This window comes from Liolophura sinensis, chromosome 6 (assembly GCF_032854445.1).
Source record: "Liolophura sinensis isolate JHLJ2023 chromosome 6, CUHK_Ljap_v2, whole genome shotgun sequence".
NCBI lineage: Eukaryota > Metazoa > Mollusca > Polyplacophora > Chitonida > Chitonidae > Liolophura > Liolophura sinensis.
In genome coordinates, this window is record NC_088300.1 from 70,381,104 (window position 1) to 70,403,551 (window position 22,448).

The window sequence follows — 22,448 nt, forward strand, 5'->3', positions numbered from 1 at the left end:
ACACTGTACCTGTCTGTATACTTCTATGGCACTAGACTTTTCTGGATCCAATATGTTTGATTTGTCATCTCTCACAACCAAATCCAGCTCTAACAGCCTACAAACATAGAATACATGTATTAAAGCCTGCTGTAAAACTGCTGATTTCCATTCAACCAGGGTCATTTGAAGAAGATTTAACAAGGGAGATAATCCAAGCATAGCTTAACTCAGTGAGTGACTTCCTGACAATGGGGAATATTACAGTTCTTACAAAACCACTTTCTCAAACAGCATTTTTACAACAAAAAAAAATACTCAAAGTACTTTTATAACAATAAAACACTTATATATAGTAGATTTTCTGCACATGGTATATAGATACCATAAACAAGACAATCTTAAGAGAAAATATTCAGCTATAATGCTGATAATAGTTAATATGGATCTGCAGTTAGTGTATTACTCTACAAATTTACTATAAACAAATGCATTTTAATAGACAAAATGTTTCTATGAAAAACAGAAATTTGAGAATCAGGACAAAATAAGTGTTATAAAACTCAGCGATGTTCAAACATTTAGTTTATATCCCATAATCATAAAAAAATTAAATCAAACCCGTTCAGTAAAAAAAATGAGAAGTACATACACATTGCCCAAGTCAATCTCTGTTGTCACTTTCTGTTGTAGATCCCGCACCTCTTCCTGAACACAAAAAGATGGAAGAAATATTTATTTATTTCTTTATTTAATTTATTTAATTTAATTGAGCGGGTTTAAACCTTTAATGAATAATAATCCACTTAATATATGACGTCCCCTCAGGTTTCCATGTAGTAGTTGGACTGAATAAGACAGAGATTTGAGAAAATTGATGCTCCTTGCAAGGTACCTAGCAAATGCAATTAATGTAATCTGCAAATGAAACTGCAGGCGACCTCACTAGTCAAGGGCTGTGACGACAATACCACCTGGACAAACTGGGATTAGGTAGCAGTGCCCGTACAGGTGACATTGGCACTATTGGCAGAGACGAGATACACTTGATCATGCTCCATGAAGAAATATTGTGCATTCTTGGACATACTTTATAAATCTTTGGTACTGAATCGTTATATACAAATCTGATTCATGAACACAAGACTGACAGCAATATGTGTATACATACATTTGTAAGTTTCCTAGACAGAATTAGCCGCCTTGAGTTGATCAAACTGTGCATCATATCTCGAATTTTTTCGAAATCTTTTTTTCTTCGTACCTAAGAAAAAACGGGAGGATTAAATTTTTTAAAATACAATGTTACATGAAGAAAAGTGCAACAGACTAGACCAGAAAAAACAGAAAGAGAGAAGAGGTGTCTTAATTGGTTTACATGTTGTAATGATCCAATGTGACTTGCACTGCTAGTTATGTAGAGCTAGCGAGTTTAGTAAAATACACGTTTTCATATACATGTATCTGCTGTCCATTTTACTATTGCCATTAGAGTTCCAGGCCCATATACTGTTACAAGTAGAAAGTCTACACAAGATGTATAATATCATGCTGAACTGCTTGTACCTTTGCCAACTCTTAATCCCATTACCATTCTCACTTCCACATACTGTTACCATTATAAATTCCTTATTTCCTTACTGTTCTCATTCCAACTTATCACAACCATCATCAGTTCCTTATTTCTTTGCTGTTCTCATTCCAACTTACCACAATCATTATCAGTTCCTTCTTTCCTTACTGTTCTCATTCCAACTTACCAGAACCATTATCAGTTCCTTATTTCCTTACTGTTCTCATTCCAACTTACCAGAACCATTATCAGTTCCAGATTTCCTTACTGTTTTCATTCCAACTTACCAGAACCATTATTGGTTCCTTATTTCCTTACTGATCCCATTTCATCTTACCAGAACCATTATCAGGTCCTGATTTCCTTACTGTTCTCATTCCAACTTACCAGAACCATTATCAGTTCCTTATTTCCTTATTGTTCTCATTGCAATACACCAGAACCATTACGAGTTCCTTACTTTGTTACTGTTCTCATTGCAATATACCAGAACCATTACCAATTCCTTGCTTTGCTATTGTTCTCATTTCAATATACTAGTACCATTATCAGTTCCTTATTTCCATACTGTTTTCATTCCAATGTACCAGAACCATTCCCAGTGCCTTACTTTGCTACTGTTCTTATTTCAATATACAGATACGATTAACAATCTCTTACTGTGTTTGTGTTCCGCTACATTCCAATATACAGATACAATTATCAATCTCTTACTGTGTTCTGTTCTAATTCCAATATACAAATACCATTATCAATTCCTTACTGTGTTTCTGTTCTGATTCCAATGTACGGATACCATTATCAATCTCTTACTGTGTTTCTGTTCCGCTACATTCCAATGCACAGATACCATTATCACTCTCTTACTGTTTTCCTATTCTCATTCCAAAGTACAGATACCATTACCAATTCCTTACTGTGTTTCTGTTCTGATTCCAATATACCATTACCTTATCAACTGTATATAGTGTCACCATTTCAATCACCATGATCTGATGATATAACAACAAAAAACCAGTGTCTGGGTATCTGTACTGACCACGAAGAGCTGTTTCCACATGGAGCTCCATTCTCTGAGCACCGAGCTGATCTCCTGGACAATGGGCGGTTCTTTTGGGTGGATACATTCCTGGGAGCTGTTAACAGATAAAAGTACATGTATACCCGTATCAGAAATCAATGACCAGCAACACTGTTATGATTATGCTAATGTTTACAGCAATGTAAAATCTCTGCAGGAATATCTTGTTGCATGCCACTTCCATTCTTCCCACTTTACGGCCATAATACACACATTCATTTTACCATCGCCTTATCAGAGATTATCTTAAAGTACACCTAGTTCTTGGGGAGTCTGTGGTGTATTAGCATCTTTATTACAGAACTTACCTTTCCACAGTCACTGAAGCTTCTTTTATATGGATGTAACATCTTGGGAAAATGCCTTTTAGGGCTTTGTTTCGAAAACAGTAACCTCTGAACCAATCTGGAACAAGAGACAGAGTATGACAATGAATTACTACACATATAGTTAAAGTGAAAGTTAACAACCACATATGTACATTTGGGGGGTGGGGTGGGAGGGATGTTATTTCACATTTTCTAAGAAGCACAAAAACAAAGAAAAAAAAATAGCTGACAGTATGTGAACCATTCAGGGCCAAAAATTAAAATATTAATTAAATATATTCAAGAAGGTCCAGTTATAGGACAGCAGTAGGTTTAACGATGCAAAAGCTGGATTTGAACATGAAACCTCATTGATCATCAGACTGACACCTGCAGTGAGACAGTGCTTTAACTGTGGAAGCCAGCCAGGACTCTCATACATGTATGTACACTTCTATCATAATGTAGCGGAATTTAAGGAAGTAGGATTTAAGAAATAAATTTAACGTAGGGAAGTTTCATACATTCATTTCTTAACGAATTTTCACGGAAGTTTTGTTAAGATCATTATCTGAGGCCATACTAATTAATTTACAAAGTCAATATTTTGACAATATAGCGTTCATTTATTCTCGTGGGAAGTTTTAAACTTACGTTTATCTGTTTCATTAACGAGTGATGTTGTTGTTGTTTCGGGGTTCCTACATATTTTGGATAATTATAAGCATTTTTCAACAATGTAATGATGATAATGTAGAAATTACGAAATTCTGTGTCATTGTCTGGAAAACCTTTACCTTCTATTTTCGTTCTTGTTTCACACATAAAATATGACATGCATTGTCCTCAGTTTAACCTCGAAAGCAGAAGTTTGTGTTGCCGCCATTTTTGTACATTTATGGTCATTAGCGAGTCTATAGAACCCGCACTTACAGGCTTTTAGAAAGCGGACCAGCATTTTCCCACCACAGTTTGAAAAGGAATTTATCATTTAATACCCTTGTGTGGAAATTGCTTATACTTTTTGAGTAATATGGATAAAAATATGGACTTTTCAGAACCTGACATTTACATTTTGGCTTCAAAGCAAAGCCATTATTTTGGAGTTCTTGGTTGCGATCGTGATGACGTCATCGTTTCATCTGTGTTTACAAACTGTCAAAAATGTCTCGTGACCAATCAGAGTCTCCTGATTCAGTTCATGGCTCCTCCTACACCATGTGGAAATCTATAAATAGGCTGATTTTTCATCTGCAGATGGCCTTGGAATTTGCCAAAAATATGACACCAAATTGCTGGTAAGCATTCTCAGTAAGTAGCCATTTTGTTAAGAGTGGAAAAATTCTTGTACCGTGAATTGGGATATAGTTCCAGTATCGGGAAAAGTGATTTGTGATCCAGTTTGAGAATTCAGAGACAGTTGACATTTGGTGGGAATCAGTCCCAGGAAGTCGGGAATACAGTGTCAAAAATCTGTGAATTTTCCCAGTCCCAAAATTCTGGGACTCATCAGTCTCAAGATACCTGAGAATCCAGCTCCAGGCTCAAACAAGTGGAACTTGTCTGAGATATCAAAAGTGGACCAAAGTGGACTATATACCAGAATAAATCAATTGAACTTTGGCATCACAATTTGAGACAAGAGTCTCGTGAGACTTTTCCCAGTCCCAAATTTCTGGGACCCTCCAGTCTCACGAAACCCGGGAATTCAGTTCCAGTGCCATGCAAGTAAAAATTATCTGAGATATCAAAAGTGGACCACAGCGGACTATATACCAGAATAAATCAATTGAACTTTGGCATCACAATTTGAGACAAGAGTCTCGTGAGACTCTGTCTCATATGACACTCAACTATGTGGTACTTGTGTCAATTGCTGGTTCCTCCCTCGTCATAATAAATATTCATCATCTGATTCACTGAAAATCTGTTGTTGGAGAACTTTCATTTCGTACAGGAATTTTAAATCTCATGCGCAAGTCATACTGGATAATAGCCCGAGTTCAGGGAATGTTATGAAATCAGATCCAAATAGCAGCGGCGTCTCCGAGTTCAGGGGAAAGAATCCTGATTGGTTTGTTCATTTAACAAGCTTTGCTCGGCACGTTAAATATCAAACAGGATTGAAGTGATTGAATGGTGTCGCACTCATAGATACCTGCATGCTTGAGAAGACATCATAAGAAATGAAAGCAGATAAGACAAATACCAACGACATCTGAACCGCTACAACAATAATATACTGTTTCTCCTGAATCTGTTTAGTTTCATATGGTATTAAATATTATCTGACTGTACATAATTGAAATGTATGCTATTTAGAAAAAATATGTTTCAAATCTTATTTGCAAGTACAGAATATGCATCAAGTACCAATGCATACATGTACATATGTATGTATACACATGCACACACATAGGTATATACATGTAGGTTATACATGTATCTCTGTACTACAGAACATTGCTTACACAAGAATAAAAGTGTTGACACAGCAGTCAGCCAGATAAACAGATGCTACCATCCATATAAACACATAATTGATTAGACAAATCTTTCTCCTCACACTTGACTGATGACCAAATATTGAGCTATGCAACTATGCAAACACACAGCTAACGGGGTACAGGTGCTCCTCCGCAAGGAGTAGAAAGCCATCGTCTTACATTGGTAGATAGAAATGTACTAGTCAACTTCTCAAAGACCAACATCAATCCATTAAACACTGATCAAGTGACTTTACATACATTTTCCTTGAAGTTTCCTTGCCAACATGTGTATAAACAGAAAAGTATTTTTTTCAGGGTCAAAAGGTAATATTACACATGCTCAGGTATAAACATCTGTACCTATAAAGTGATTTCTATAATTAATTTTGAACCACATGTAATAGTGATTTGATAGAAAACTCCACTTTCTACATTCATCTCTTTTAACTTCTCTAAAACACCGCAATGCTCTTGATCTGCCTAAATAATGCTATTAACATTCACATGCTTGAACATCATAATGTGTACTACTAACCTGGCAAATGTATACACCCACACTGTCTATGTACATGTATTCAGTGTTTTCATACATGTACACAATAACTAGATTACATTCCATCCATCCAATTTTACCACATTGAAAATTTTTGCGTAAGACACATCTGCAAATTGGTCATTCGCCTTTTTGTGTTTTTGTTTTCTTCCTAACTAATTTTAACACCTTACTTTATCAATTTATCATAGCTTTTGGACCCAATTAGATTAAGCTAATGAATCTCACATAAAAACTGTTCATGCTTCCTTTCACCTAACCAAACTTGTCCTGCCAAAATGGCCTGGGTGTAACGATGAACTTTAATAAAAACAAAACTGACATGAACATCCTTGAATACCAATGAGTAAAACTTTGCTGTATTGTACTTTTCCACCCACAAACATTATGAAATGTGATTATTATTAAGTGAAGCTCTCCAGAAATGATCCGTTTTTGAGCAGCAGTTTCATGACAACAGACTATATGTACTTGTGTGCATTTCCTGAAATATTGCATACACAATGAGGCACTTTGATATGAGGAAGTGTATACATATATGTACTCGTACAGCAATGGATGGTACCCACAAAATGATGACATCTGACCCTCGGAATTATTAATACATATTATACTTCGAACAGGACCCTAAAAATACGGAACCAGTCGAAAATCTGTCAAACTTTTAGTAGATGTACATGTATAAGATATTTAGCCAAATACCACATGTATGCAATATTGTTAACAAAGGACCATTTCTACAAAAAACATTAATGTTCTGATTCCAAACTTAAAATGGACATTGCGAAAAAAAAAAAAAATTTTTATAAAATGTAAATCAGAATGATCTTTCCCAGAGCTTTTAAATCTCTTAATGGAAGATATTTGTGTGAAAACCAAATCATTTATTGCCAAATCATCATGGTTTTATTCAGTTTACTTGTTGGTTTTAATACAGTTTCCTTAGTTCGTGCACTTAAAATATTTTTGGAATGCTTTAGATATTGCTCTGTAAAAACCTTGTTGATAATCAGGAACGGGTAAGAAATAATCAGGTATACACATTAGATCTATTAGTATACATGTAACTACAACAATCAAAGTATCAAATTCTTCAGTGACTACTGCGATCAAAACATGTATCCAATCACTCCTTGTTTATTACAAACTGACGTTCAATTTTCAAATGGGGACAAAGTGCAAAAGTGCTGGCAAGGATGTTTTTTGTGTGGCTATTGACAATAGATGTATGAAGCTATGTACATTCTCTTAAAGGATATTTACCCCTTACATCATCTTAAAATTGAAACATCTTTTACTGAACATTATTGTACACCACTAAAGGTGCAAAAGGTGAAAATACCATACACTGTATTTTTGGATATCTGGTTAAAATTATCAGTGCCTACAGAATACTAATCTTTAATATTAATCATACACGTATATTTATACTGTGGCACATGCCACCGTGCATGTATATGCACATGGAAATGTAAAGAGCTAACTCCAAACTGTGTCATCTGGATGGTCCAGCTACTGTGAATTAGAATGGTGACAGCTCTGAGTTGAGCAATCACCCTAGAATCAGAAACACTATTAAGTCGAGCAAGGCAGTACACAGAAAGTAGTGCATGGCATGTAAATGTTATTTATTTATTTGATTGGTGTAATACGCCATACTCAAGAATATTTCACTTATACACCAGCGGCCAGCATTACTGTGGAAGGAAAGCAGGCAGAGCACAGGGGGAACCCACGACCATGCGCAGGTTGGTGCCAGACCTTCTCGCATATGGCCAGAGAGAGAGCCAGCATAAGCTGGACATGAACGTGTGTCAATGTGTACTTGTATGTATATTATCACTGCCATATTATTACTGTAAAGCAAGTGATACATACTGTACTTCACCTAAAGTTTAGCATTTTTTGAGTACTTGATCCTGAATCGATTCACTACCCATTTAGGGCCACTTAAGAGTGTTTTTGTAAAGTTTGATAATTATCTCATCAGAAAAGCTGAAGCTTTGGCATCAAAATTGTCCCTTTCAGGCTCTTGTGTGCTTCTGAAGTGAAAGTGTACATGCCAACCCTTAGGAGAGATACAGTATCTACCATACACTGATCATACACATATGCCCAAATCAATTAGTTGATTACGTTTTTATATCAGGTGGAAATGTAGCAGACTCTGTGGCAAATTAAAGATGTTGATCGACAAAATATTGAAAGTAGGCCCACTGTGGAATAACAGGCTGGTGTCTGTCTTATTTATACAATAAGCTGGTTATTCAAGCAAACGGAGGACTCACAGGGGCCCATATTCACAGTCAACCAGTCCCATCTACATTAATATTCTATCTGAGGGAATAGTCTAATCAATCAGTTCTCTATCCCAGCACTCTGATCCATGCAAATAGATTCTATTAGGGCTGTGCAAGGCATGGTAAAATAATGGATTTCTTTGTACGCTGGGTCTGACCCCATTGGTTTTAATCCCCTTCCTGGTCATTTTGTGTTATTGTCAACAGGCTTCAGGACTGTCACTGTAGAGTAACATATCAATGATAAAGTCTACCAACTACTACACTTTACTCAGCCTGCTGTATGTCATGTAAATGTTAATGTGTACACACTGCACATACTCAGGCTTTCTACACCCCTGGCCTCTTCCTAAAATGATAGCAGCATTCCAGACTGAACTAGCTGTCACAAAGAAGACTTATGAACTTCAAAACAATGTCAGAAAATACTTGTACTCTTTTTAACATTTATATTCACCAAAATAGATATATGTACTCTCAAATGTGTGAATGATCCATCGACGTCCTTAAGTTCCTTATAACACTGTTAAAATAGTTTATAAATATGATTTTACATAGACATACATGTTTAATTGCATTTAATCCAGTTTCAAAATATAGTTTGACGAGAAAAGTGTTAATATCTCCTTCCTGTGATGACAACAATGATTTTTAGCTGTCTTTTTGTCGCACCTGTTCACAGTTCGTTTTATAGTAGGGGGGCCTTTATGTAGATTTTCATGATGCACATATCTGAGAAAATTATTCTACAGTCACTCAAATTTTTGTACACGTAAATTATGACTGTGTAAACTGCATCAGTTGAAAAATCCTTCCAAATCAATTTTCACCAATAAAGACAACATTTCATTTAGCTATTTCGTGTTGCATTAATTGATATTCTAATATCTTTTTACAAGTAATCCAGAAGAAAAGAAACAATATGGCATGTTGACAAATTACAGTATATCCACAAGCTAACCAGTTTCACCCAAACATTCCTCATGTATCAACCTTTAGGGCAAGAAAGAGATACTGACATAGATTTTAAGCAGTAATAATTTCACTTCATCTTAAATGTACCCTTTCAACCCTACAGGAATCTATGTTGACAGATTAATCCCATTTTATGAATACTGATGAGTGACATAATGTCTCCTGGATAGCCGGTGGTTGGAAGGAGTCTGCTACAGACCACCTTTTGCTCAGACAAAGGCACTCATGAGAAAAGGACATGCTTGGATCGGTAACTTCAGCCTATCAAATGGAAGCAGAGGAAATTGTCAGCCCAGACCCATTGTGCTACAGGGTGAAGCCAGGTCAGACTGTTCTATGGTCTTTGTTACACCCTTCCGACACCCTTCCTATTAATGTTGGTCAATGTTCCTGCCTTCATAAATGCCATACCGTAAACCACTCAAAAAATAGATTTTTAAACAGAGAAAGCAACAGATCACTCAGAAAATGTTCAGAGCATTTTTTTTTATAGAGATAGGATATGTCCACTCAAAAATACCTGAAGGTTTTTTCATAAAGAATGTTTATTTAGAAATAGGTATTTAGATTAATCTACTAGATCTATCTGAAGACATTAAAATATATAAAAAACATAAGAAATGAAGCTTACAAATACATGTATACTTTGAGAATGTAACTTCTTCACACAAATCTACAATTACATGAACTAAGGACACAAGTTCATGTATGTATCTTCATACGGGCACCAAAAACAAAAACAGGCATGTTTCAAAAATAATTTCATCCACAAAAAGCTGGAATAAAAAGAATATTTACCCAGTTTATGATCGAAATGTTTGGAATTTGAAATCTTAGTCTCAAAGCCCTTAGCAAGCAGGGTAATAAATTTCTTATGAAAACATTTAGACTTTTACATCTTAGAAGAATCTGGCCTAACATAACACTTGACATTTTTTTTTTGCAAATGTTTTTTGCAGCTGTAAAATATTACTGGTAGTACAGAGGCCTAGCCTCAAAATCTACATGGATAGTGCGTACTAAGAGAGGGGGCTCTACAGTAGTGGGTATGCAAGCAGAGAGAAAGAACTATATTTTCATAAGGCCTGCATCTGAATGACTATTAGGTCATTGTAAATTTATTCCCGCCACACAAATGTCCAAGAGCACAAAATGAACTTCTACACTGCATACTGGTTAAAAGAACTTTGGTATGTACATACGTGTATGTACGATATCATACCTTAAGGTACATTTCTACATAAAGTTTGCACAAAAACGTACACAAAACATGTATTTATGCCAGAAGAGATACACAATTGTAATTATACTGCTCATCATTAGCAACATGTTAACTATTTCTGTGACCCACTCCTCACAACCCTCATACATGTAGCTGACCTAAGCTTCCCCTTCTTTAATGATGAATGAAAGCAGCCCAAGTCTGGCAATTTGCGGTGCAGACAAAATGTCATGTGCAGAACCTTATTCCAGAGGGCTTTACTCTAGCTTGCTGCCAGGCCTGGAATTACCCAACAAATGGAAAAACAGTCTGGCCAAATGGAAAAACATGTTTTGCTTGAGAAAAATCAATTCAATTTGGCTCTGACATGGCGGTGATGACCAGCTGAGAGCACAAGATTTCTCTAAGGGGGTGTAGACCCTTTAACAAGCTCAACCCTGACAGACTAAGGGCTAGGGGAACCTTTAATAGTATACCCTTCTCTCGCAGGCATGCTCGGATCTAATGAGCACTAGGAAGACCACCCATTTCACAAACCATATAATTCCCTTCCATGACATTCTGATCACACCTTGCCTATCAGGCCCAAAATTACTCACAGTGAGTGGCTAAGGTTCCAGATAATGTGAGGCTTCAGTCCTACAGCAGAACTTTTCTATAGTCTGTACATGTACAATGTCGTGGCACGCACTGCAGTTTGAATGCCAATCATCTACACTTTTCAACCAACACTTTACCACATGAACATACATAGGGATAAATACTTCCACTTTTCCTAAGGTTCACAATTTAGAGAGGGCAGGCATGTACCACTGAAATCATAGGACTGGCCAGATTTGTCGAGTCGCAGTGTCTTTGAGACACCTTATTCTGACAAATGTAATAAGGGAGATACTGGGGAAAATAGGAGAAAATTGCAAGTTCTGGGTAAATCTATATGTGCAACAGAATGTATTTATTTTATTTATCTGATTGGTGTTTTACGCCATACTCAAGAATATTTCACCTATACGACGGTGGCAAGCATTATGGTGGGAGGAAACTGGACAGAGCCCAGGGGAAACCCACAACCATACGCAGGTTGCTAGCAGACCTTCTCACGTATGACCGGAGCGGAAGCCAGCATGAGCTGGACTTGAACTTACAGTGACCGCATTGGTGAGGGGCTCCTGGGTCATTACGCTGTCCTAGCGCGCTAACCAACTGAGCCACAAAGGCCCCACAGAATGTACAGTTATCTACAGACATGCATGTCCTGTATACTTCTATACTGTTACATGTACATGTCCTTTCCATTACAAAGCCTACATAGGCTATACGTATATATAGGTCACAGTAATGTACACATATACATGTGTATAATGTCTCATCATAGAACCCCGCTCAAAAAATTATACTTCCTGTTGTAAAAATATGTCTGACTGCCCAATTGTAACAGAACAGGTTAAGCATGTATACATAGCAATGGCACATGTACAAATAGGATGCATTGTATTTCACCTAGAGTTTTAAAAATGCACTTTCAGAAGCACATAAAGGCTTTAAAATGATACGTTATGCCCCCACTCAGGTGTTTCTGATAAAAAATTAACTTCACAGAAAAACTCCTAGGTGGCCCGATAAGGTGGACGAATCAAGCAAAATTTGTCATTCTAAAAATGTTGACCTTCAGGTGAAAATACAGTAATCCATTTTCTATGTAAGATACATCCAAATGTTTGTTTGTGTATGATCCATAAGGATGAACGCTTCTAACTGCAACATACAACAACAGTTTTATGCATCAGCTGCCAGCATGGACTGCTGTCACAGGTACAGACTGTTACCAGCATCATTATATTTAGTTTTTATTTAATTAACATTTAATAATAAAATGATAAAAAGATTTATGCAACTTATGTTGATTTTGCAACAACTTTTTTCTAATATCAAGAGAAGATAGTGAGTGGAAGATGTGGGAAACATGTTTACATATTAAGAACAGAGGAATGACAAAACAGAATAACTGCATCTTAAAGAGATGCCACTGAAAATTCATAAGGTAACTTAGTCAACTTCACCGTTTCTATGAAATATGCATCAAACTAACCAGGAATCAAATAAAACATTAAAGATTACATTCATGCTTAAAACTGAAAGTACTATTTTAAAGACAGCATGTGTGGTCTCGCACTGGGATCTATATACATGTGGTACTGTCTCTTGACTCTCAGGCCTAGATGTACATGTACAGGTAAATTGCTAAGTCTTACCGTCAGACTGCTCTAAGATGTGAACTGTATCCCCCACACTGAGCGTCAGGCAGTGCTGGTCCCTGGACTTGAAGTTACAGATGGCTGGAAACAAACAGAAAGTCACAACTCTTAAAGATGACGTATCAACCCTTGACAAGTCAGTACATGACAATATAGTACATGTACATGCAATCTGTTTAGAAATCACATATACATGTGTGTATGCATATATGTGTAATGTACATGTATGCTGTATGTATGTATACTTGGGGTTTAATGTCATACTTCACAATTTTTTCAGTCATATGACGACGATATGTGTAATGTACACATAGGGTAACTACGCCAATGATATGTGTAATGTACACATAGGGTAACTACACCAACGATATGTGTAATGTACACAGGGTAATTACGATATGTGTAATGTACACATAGTATAATTATGCCAACGATAAGTGTAATGTGCACAGGGTAATTACGACGATATGTGTAATGTAAACATAGGGTAATTACTTAAGATTGATACACATGTACACATAATATTGTCCATAAATTAGATTTGAATTTACTCATAATAGAATGCTTCACAAAAGTTTAAAAAGAAAAAAATCAATTACTTATTCAGTAAAAACTGTATGATACCTTTAAATTAGGCATAAGAGAGTTCTTTTGAATATTAAAAACTACATGTAGTAGTTGTAATATACAGTGACACACACACACATTGTAATAAATCAGTGACACACACATACATGTACACACACAAACAAGAATACCTGATAATGGAAACTGAACATCTGAAACACTTTTATAATGTCTAGGATTGTATGTACATGCATGTACATGTAAAATGCATTTCCTCAAGACATTATACTGTAAAGACACAGCTTTTTATCTTCATAATACTATACATGTGCACACATGTATATATACATGTATATGTTGAACACATGTACGTTGTGGTATTTATTTACTTGTATGATGTTTCAGGTACGCTGAACTACCTAATGATATTACACCTGTATTTGTCAACACAGGTACCCGTAGGGTCTATGTGGGACATTCATGAGCCCTATGAATGTAAATGAGCTTCACAATGATTCGAGAACTGCCTACAGTAAGTAACATACAGCAGTCAACCTGCGACCTTGTGTACATCTGCACTGTACATGAACATCAAACAGTTTAGCCTTTCATGTGTTGTATTACTGGGCTTACAACATCTGCCCTAGCAGAGAAAAGCTTCACCCTAGGCCTGTACATGCAAGTGTATCATGGATGAGATAGCAATGCTGTACCACACAGAGTTCATGGACAGAAGACTAATAATAACAGCCTGAGGTTAACATACGTGCCCATGTATCACTGGGCTGACCCATTATTAATTGACACCGTGTTACAATAGCACCATTAATCAAGCCTGCAAGTATAATATTCAAGACCTACTTAATCATCAGATTGATATCACAGGATGCTACATGTATTACCTTAGTTACTGTATTGAGCTGTACAGAAAGTGAAAAAAAAATAGAATGAAATACATCAGCACATCTGCTATGTACTAAGGATATGAAACGGACTTACTTCATGCACAAAATTTTCTTTAGAGATTTAGTTGTTGACAATGTCCAGGCTTTTGCTGGTCTAAATGTTTCAAATGTTTTTAGTCGTAGATAAATCAGAGGAGACTTTTGATCTTCAAGTGGATTACATACATGTACGCCTCTGTCTGTTCTCTCTGACATTTTGACAAACTTACCCAGTAATTTCAACAAAAAATCTATAAAAAAAAACCCCACAGTAACATGCATATGCTACATGTACTTCCATGCACTGTTCTAAAGTAAGAGTGATACGAAACTGGGCTGTGGATGACTTGTACAGCCCAGCGTCATGTTATCCCTACTGTTGTACATAAAGATGAAATAACACTGAGCTCTATTAACTAATCTATGATACTACAGGGATACCATGACACTCAGATGTATGAGGCTTTATACTGATGTACATTACACATGAAATAACATTGAGCTGTATGAACTACCCCAATACAGTAGGGATAGCATGATACTGGGCTGTACATTTATGTGGCTTTAATACTGTTGTACATAAAGGTGAAATAACATTGAGCTGTATGAACTACCCCAATACAGTAGGGATAGCATGATACTGGGCTGTACATTTATGTGGCTTTAATACTGTTGTACATAAAGGTGAAATAACATTGAGCTGTATTAACTACCCCAATACAGTAGGGATAGCATGATACTGGGCTGTACATTTATGTGGCTTTAATACTGTTGTACATAAAGGTGAAATAACATTGAGCTGTATTAACTACCCCAATACAGTAGGGATAGCATGATACTGGGCTGTACATTTATATGGCTTTATTACTGTTGTGCACAGAGGTGAAATAACATTGAGCTGTATTAACTACCCCAATACAGTAGGGATGGCATGGCACTGTGCTGTATGTGACAGCTGTGACTTACTGTTCTAAGACATTGAGCTCAGTAGAACTTGTGATTATTGGAAGTGATGCCAGTAACGATGTATCACATGTCACAGCTTGTATCAAATTGGGTTGAACACCAGGATGAGATGGCAATTAGGATAAGATGGAATCAGTTCTAAATAAATCGACAAGCTGTGTATCTAACCATCGGTGTAAATCCATTGTATAAAAGTGAAGCACAATCTGTCTACCAGGCAACATTATGATATATCATTCATTCCACAATGGTATCCATTCTCCATGCAAGAAATAATATTATTTTTGTAATTTTATAGACCGTATCTCCTTACAGTGCCTTGTAGAGTTTACAAATTGAACACTGAAATCAAATGTGAGCATTCATAAAATCCAATTTCAACTGACACTGACTTTTACTCAAGATGTTGTACATTTATGTAGTGATAATACAGAGTATAACAGATCAAGAGACACACATGCAAAGCTGTACATTTCACATCAAACACCAGCTGTTTCTCAACACATGTTTAAACAGTAAGGTTTAAATCCAGTGAACAACATCAAACAACATAATTTGAACACATCTGCAACAGATGACTGCACAGATAATGGTGTCATAGTTGGTAACTATGCTGCAGAAACACAAAGAAAACTGCGTAATGCATGGATTATATGTGTAAGACCTCTGTAAGGTACATGTAGAATATCAGCCGGTCACATGTGACCTGTATTACACTGTATGTGGATGGATGTCTGGGGGCATGATTATGTGTACAGTACTTGGACCACAGTGGATATTCCAACACCACTGGAAAGATACACTGTACAGTGTATACATTACGTGACCACTTTGTTGCATATGAACAGCAACTTTGTTCATATACACATGTACACTAGCAGTTATCCTGAGTATGACATAAAACATCACAGGGTAAGCAGAGCTGCCTAACAAAATGTTGAAGCCATCAGTCCACTTGAGGAAATTGCTGTTGGTTTGAGCTGGGTGTGTTTAATGCCCTTTATCCATCTCCATTAACTGATTGGTGTATGCCTCAGGCAGCCTTTCCGGTTACACTGCAATGTGAATTCTCAGCCAGAAATAGAGATGCACTGTAAATAATATAACCCTGCAATGTAAAACTGCACCATGAGACCGAAAAAGAATCTAACACTACTTCCCCTATGATTAAAAAGCAAAGAAGTAAATGTATTGAAATCGATTTTTTTTTCTCCTCAAACTTAATACATGGATTGACAAATTCTCCAGAGAAAAAAGGAATTGATTTAACAGGAGAGATTGTTTTTTATTATGAAGTCAAAACAGATCTGTTACTGTTCACTGTCTGTTGGCATTCTTTACATTGTAACCTACTTTACTCGTCTAAAGGTATGTTTTTGTCAGGTATAATTAAGGAGTCTTTCACATTTGCTACAGACTGACAGGGTGTCAAATCCTGGTTACTGTGACATAGGCAGGTTTATTGAGTAAAACCTAAGTGTTTTAAGACAGGATAAACATGGTGAAGATACTTACTACATAGGTGTATTTGCCCTATATGAGTACATAAAGTGCATATTAGAAGCAAAGAAAGGTTGAGAAATTTTACACTTGGTGTGGAATCTTATATTTTGAGTAAGATATCATCTTACTTTCCTAACAATCCTGAAAACTCTTTCCTAAGATCAATCACAGAGAATCAGAATGAGGCAAAATGAGAAAATTAGTCATGGATTATTTATTTGTTTGTTTATCTGATTGATGTTTTACACTGCACTCAAGAATATTTCACTTATATGACGGCGGCCAGCATTACGGTGGGAAGAAAATGGGGAGAGCCTGGAGGAAACCAACGATCATCCACAGGCTGCTGACAGACCTTCCCATGTACATCTGGACAGGAAGCCAGCATGAGCTGGACCTAGAACTCACAGCGACTGCATTGGTGAGAGGTTCCTGGGTCATTAAGCTGCGCTAGTGCTAACCAACTGAGCCATGGGAGGCCCCAAGTCATGAATTAAATTTAAGGTCGAATACAGTAAATCTGGATTAATACCTTACACACGTATATATTATATACATGTATCTAAGGAAATATTGCAAATTATCATGGTCAAAAAATCATATTTTAAAAAAATCATAATTGAAAAAAAAAAAAATCAAGCCATATCAACCGGTAGTATCTCTCCTAATACCTAATTAACATGTAGCAATTAATGAAACATGAAACGGTAGTATCTCTCCTAATACCTAATTAACATGTAGCAATTAATGAAACATTTGAAACTTTACTAACATATTTCAAATTTTGCAATGGGTAAAGGCACATATCACCCTGCACCGTTACTCACTACTTCATAATGACAAGGAAGCTTGAGAAGCATTACATAACCCTTCGTTATCAACAGAGGAGCACTGGCCGATTTCTGACTCATTACTGCCATTCTTCAAAATAATCGGACAAAACAGGTCACTCTGTTCCAGGTATTGATTTAGCTATACAGAAAAAAAAAAAAAAAAAAAAAAACAGGCTGACAGCATCCCACGAAATCCTGCAAATCAGAGCCACTTGCTTTCTGGGGGTTCCACCGGGATTTATGGCTCTAGGAAATGTCTTGTCAACAACTAGTTTTTTTGCAGTGTTAAAAAAGCCATTAAGTCATATTATAGGAAACAGTATGAGATCTTTCCTTCCTCTTTCCAGTACTACCCATCGATTCTTCCCCTATCGATATAGAAAAAAAAACACCAAACCTAAATGGATTCTATGCCAGGATTTCTTGTATGACGTGATCACATTGGGCGACCTCTATGTGACCTGATTGTGATTAAACACAACTTTATTGGCCACGTTCCACCTGGTAAAACTGGGCATCTTTACGCGGCACCTTCTTAAACCAGATAAAACAGCAAACAGACAAGCTCAGTATTGCACAATCATAATTTGATATAAAAATCCTACACAAATTAACTAATCAACAAGCCAATTGACAGAGTTATTCCAGAGGCTCCCCAGGTGTCACACAAATTACATCAGGGGTGTCACAGAAGTCGCTTTTCTCACCACGGCTTTCTGGGCAAAATTGAAATTTTTCTTTCAACTGAAACTGAGTTTTTTTCCTTGTTTCAACGGGCTGTTTCAGATACTAAAATTGAATATTTTTGGCACTATTCTTCATTGCTTGAAGTAATTATCACTGCCTATATATGAACTCAAGCTGGCCTCCTAGTTGATACTGCAAAGTGATAATCAGCCATAGTTGCTGTTATATGCATTTCAGGATACCACCAGTCCTGTAGCTGTTGTACTCTCAGTAATAAAAAGTACAAAAGAGATCTGAGAAAATCAAAAATCATGCAACACCTTATACCAGTATACTAGAAACTAATGTGAATAGATGAATAGTTGAATAGATGAATGCTCTGTGCAGTATCTAAATTCTCTGTAAGTATTATCCTCACTCAAAAAATCAAAGACTTCAATCAACAAAAGCTGTTGAAACGAAGTCTGATTCGACTTTTGCGCCTATTGACATGGTGAGAAAATTAAGAGACCTACAAATAGCGAATTACTCCATGGAGTAATAACTATAATGATTTTTACATACAGACATTTTTAGCGAGAAAAAAGTACACTGCTACTTTATGTATCAATGAATTGTCACTCTTTCCACGACAAATACAGCTGGAATGGCCTGAAGTCCTGTCTGGAACATATCTCCATGTTTAGTCTTTGAACAAAAAACAGGCTTTTATATAGCGAATCGATCTAACAGAATAGGCCACTTATCAAGCTTCAGACGTGCTTGCCTTGAAAGGAGCTTAAGATATTAGCGCCACCTGATGTCAAGGGGAGAAAACTAGTCAGACCGCATGCACTCTCATGCAGTCACACCCTAATGTCAAAAACTGAACAATTGGAAGCTGAAGTAGGTCAATTTATTCATGAGAAGCTATTTGGTAGAGACCAAAGAAGCTTACTTTGTGCCATCATTGATTTCATGTGCCCCTCCACTTCCAAAAATTTCCTTCTTAAATCTAATCTATACAGAGGGTCATGAAGATTTCTGTAAAAGGGAGATAACTCGCAATGCGAACAGGTTGCTTCACAGAACTTTGGATATGTTCAAATTGAGTTTATGTAAAATTTTCAACATTTCTTTCAAAAAAACCACCTCAAATTAAATAAACATAACCAGTAGTTGAGTTTTTTTATTCAATCGATGGACCGAATACCGGCTTGTCCAGACGACTTCAATGAACCTGTCATACAAACTTTCTGCTCTACCAGTGCTCCCTTTAATTTCCTTTCTTGAATCAAGCAGATAAACACTTATTCAAATAGGCTGTCTCAATCACACGCTAGAATGAACCATTTCATGATCAAATCTGCAAGAAGACATTTACCTTACATGGAGGTTGATTACAAATGCACAAAGCTCTACATAACTACAATTACAGATTAAAACAAAAGTGCCTTTAAGGGAATGAGGGAATGAATGAAGGAAGGAATGAATGCTTGGGGTTTAATGTCGTACTAAACAATTCTTCAGTCGTATGATGAGGAGTAGTCATTTGGTGTGTGTATTTCTTGTGGCAAGGAGAGTACATGCAAAAAAGTGCCGCCAGCACTGATATATCATGTTGCAGTCAGCAGACACGACACCCAATCCAGTCACATTGTGCTGACGAGCCAACCAGTCCTATTTCCTTGTTCTATCCTCTCAGTGCTTAGTGTTGAGTGTCAAGCGAGGCATCAACAAGTACCATTTTTAAAGTCATTTTTTGAAGTCTTTGCTATGACCCGACCCAGGTTTGATCCACGGGCCTCCCGATATCGAGGAAGACGCTCTAACCATCAGGCCACAGAAACGGTCAAAAAAGAAGAGACAATACCAGACTAACTGTAGATGCATAGATAAAATATGCCTAACTTTTTGTCTTTGTGATGTTGCATAAATGAGAAAGTAAAGCTGAACTGCAGACATTTAGAAAATCGAAAACGCTGCCATGTTATCAATTTTGACAGGTAAACATATATCTGATGCATTTCAAAAGTCTGCAAGTACAAATATAGTAACATAGTGACAGTATTTATCTGAATATATTTATTTCCTCTTCATATTACGATTAGGTGTCACTGGAGATAAACAGAAAACTGATAGCTTGGTTTGACTAGAGAATAAAACCTCTACCATCACATCAGTGATAAAAGCCAGCCTATGTTACTGTTCGCAGGCTGTATCATACTTCCCATGATTTTTACTATATAGTTGTATCAATACCTCACTGAAATACCCACCGCACTCAACATGGTTTTTAACTCTTAATCTCATAATCACATGAAAAATGAATCTGAATTTTCTTATCACATACTATTCATTTATGTTGTCAGCAGCTGTTTGGCAACTAGCAGTCAGACAGTGTTATAAAATAGCCTTAGTTTACGTTATAACAAAACCTGATCTACACACGAACAGCATTTCCTGTAAACCCTAACAGTTTAGGACTTTAGCAAGTTAACAGTTTAAAATGTGAATCTAGTTACAACTGGCGCCAACCCTGACACTGCACGTACATGAACATCATGAGTGCTGAACACCATATAGCCAACACTTAGTTACAAACTCAATGCCTAATGGTTTAAAGTCCATGCAATGTACTGTATCACTGCATGGTACATAAAACATTTGTGTACATAAAATTATATACTTGCATCAGGAAGTGAAAATTAACTTAATAGAGCAAACACTTGACATGACTCTTTATTTTTAACACAGCCACATGTTGGAGTCTTAATTTCAAGTTAAAAAAACACTGAAGCATGTACATGACAGACACACCCATTTTTTCTGTCCATGCAAAAATGTTATAACTGGCACAAACAAGTGTAAAATGAAATCTAATATAAAATGAACATACATTCCTCAACCTTTTCGCATATGAAAAAGCAATTTTCAGTGCCACTTATGCACCTTTCGAAGTTGATCTTTGAGACAAATCTACATTGGTTGGGTTGGCCAATTTCAGGGTTTCATGAAAGGTATAAATTTATCAGTCTACACAGAATGATGCCTTTAGAATACATGTATGTTTGAATAAACACATTGCAAACATGCAAAAAGGTTAAAGAATTACAGTATATTCTTTGTTGAATTTTACACATGAATAGAGTGTAGAGTGTTTGGAGAGGTACAAAATGTAGCCATGTACAGGGTGTTGGCTCTATATTAACACTGACCAGAACTACTGTTCAAGGTCCTAACATTACATGTCCAACAAATTCAGGATCGATCAGCGGCATTAAAACGTACTCTGCTACAAACAGAGGCACACACGGACATACAGATATCCCTACAACAAACATTCACAAGCACAAATTACACAACATACAAATACAATTCATTTCTTCACAGAAAATAACAATTATCCGGTAATATAGCTCATGTGAATGTTCTTGCAAAAGGAATGTCCCTGCATATAGTCATATACTAATAAGGAAATGTTTTTTTACAAATGTCCTTCCTCTTGTTTTTAAAGGATTTGTGAGTACAATTATGTAAATGATTGTATAAACAAGGCATAGATAAGCGATACCTATCCCCTTGATAGTTTGTCACAAAATGTTTCACAACTCTTCATAATATACATGTAGGATGACCTTAAACTCTGCAGATTACAATCAATCTCGCACACTATAACTCACCTTATAGTGGTCTCATAATGAATTAGACAGTAATACATGTATGCACAGTTTCACTCAAACTCCTTATTATGGTAATAAATATGCACACAAAACCTACACAATTTATGATTTCCCTTCCTCTCCCTTCTATGCATGTTGACTGATCTTAAAGAACCAACTTACAGAATGAATACCCAGAAGATCAGGTTCTCTATCAAGAAACACAATATATGGTATGTGAGCATGACTTGTACCTTTGAAAGTTCACAGTAGTACTAATACAGGAAATCTTTTACATACACAGTATGTCTATACCTCATTTTATACACACTGCATTTTGATAGAAGTGTTTATTCAACACATAAAATGTGAACTAATAGTGACCTCAGAAATTAACAATAGTGCTGACACCAATAAATGACAGGCATTTTATACTTAAAAGCTCAAATCAAACTGTGAGGATATGGGTTTAATTGTCTGTAATAAAAACACAGTGTGACATGGTTCTGACTTTGACAATGTCAACTTTTTTTCTGAAAAAACATGATAAAGAAATTTCTTCAAAACGACAC

At 36.3% G+C, this 22,448-nt stretch overlaps 1 protein-coding gene across 6 annotated transcripts in view; it reads right to left on the reverse strand.

The window, feature by feature from the left end:
- Positions 1 to 22,448, reverse strand: part of LOC135467964 (dedicator of cytokinesis protein 1-like) — a 72,272-nt gene that overhangs the window by 45,535 nt on the left and 4,289 nt on the right. For all 6 annotated transcript variants that reach the window (XM_064745922.1, XM_064745919.1, XM_064745918.1 and 3 more), the window contains exons 2-7: positions 12,733 to 12,816; positions 2,942 to 3,038; positions 2,592 to 2,688; positions 1,151 to 1,243; positions 632 to 687; positions 10 to 97 (exon numbers count right to left, since the gene is read on the reverse strand). In XM_064745922.1, the coding sequence (XP_064601992.1) occupies positions 10 to 97; positions 632 to 687; positions 1,151 to 1,243; positions 2,592 to 2,688; positions 2,942 to 3,038; positions 12,733 to 12,816 (515 nt within the window). The remainder of the gene's footprint in view (positions 1 to 9; positions 98 to 631; positions 688 to 1,150; positions 1,244 to 2,591; positions 2,689 to 2,941; positions 3,039 to 12,732; positions 12,817 to 22,448) is intronic.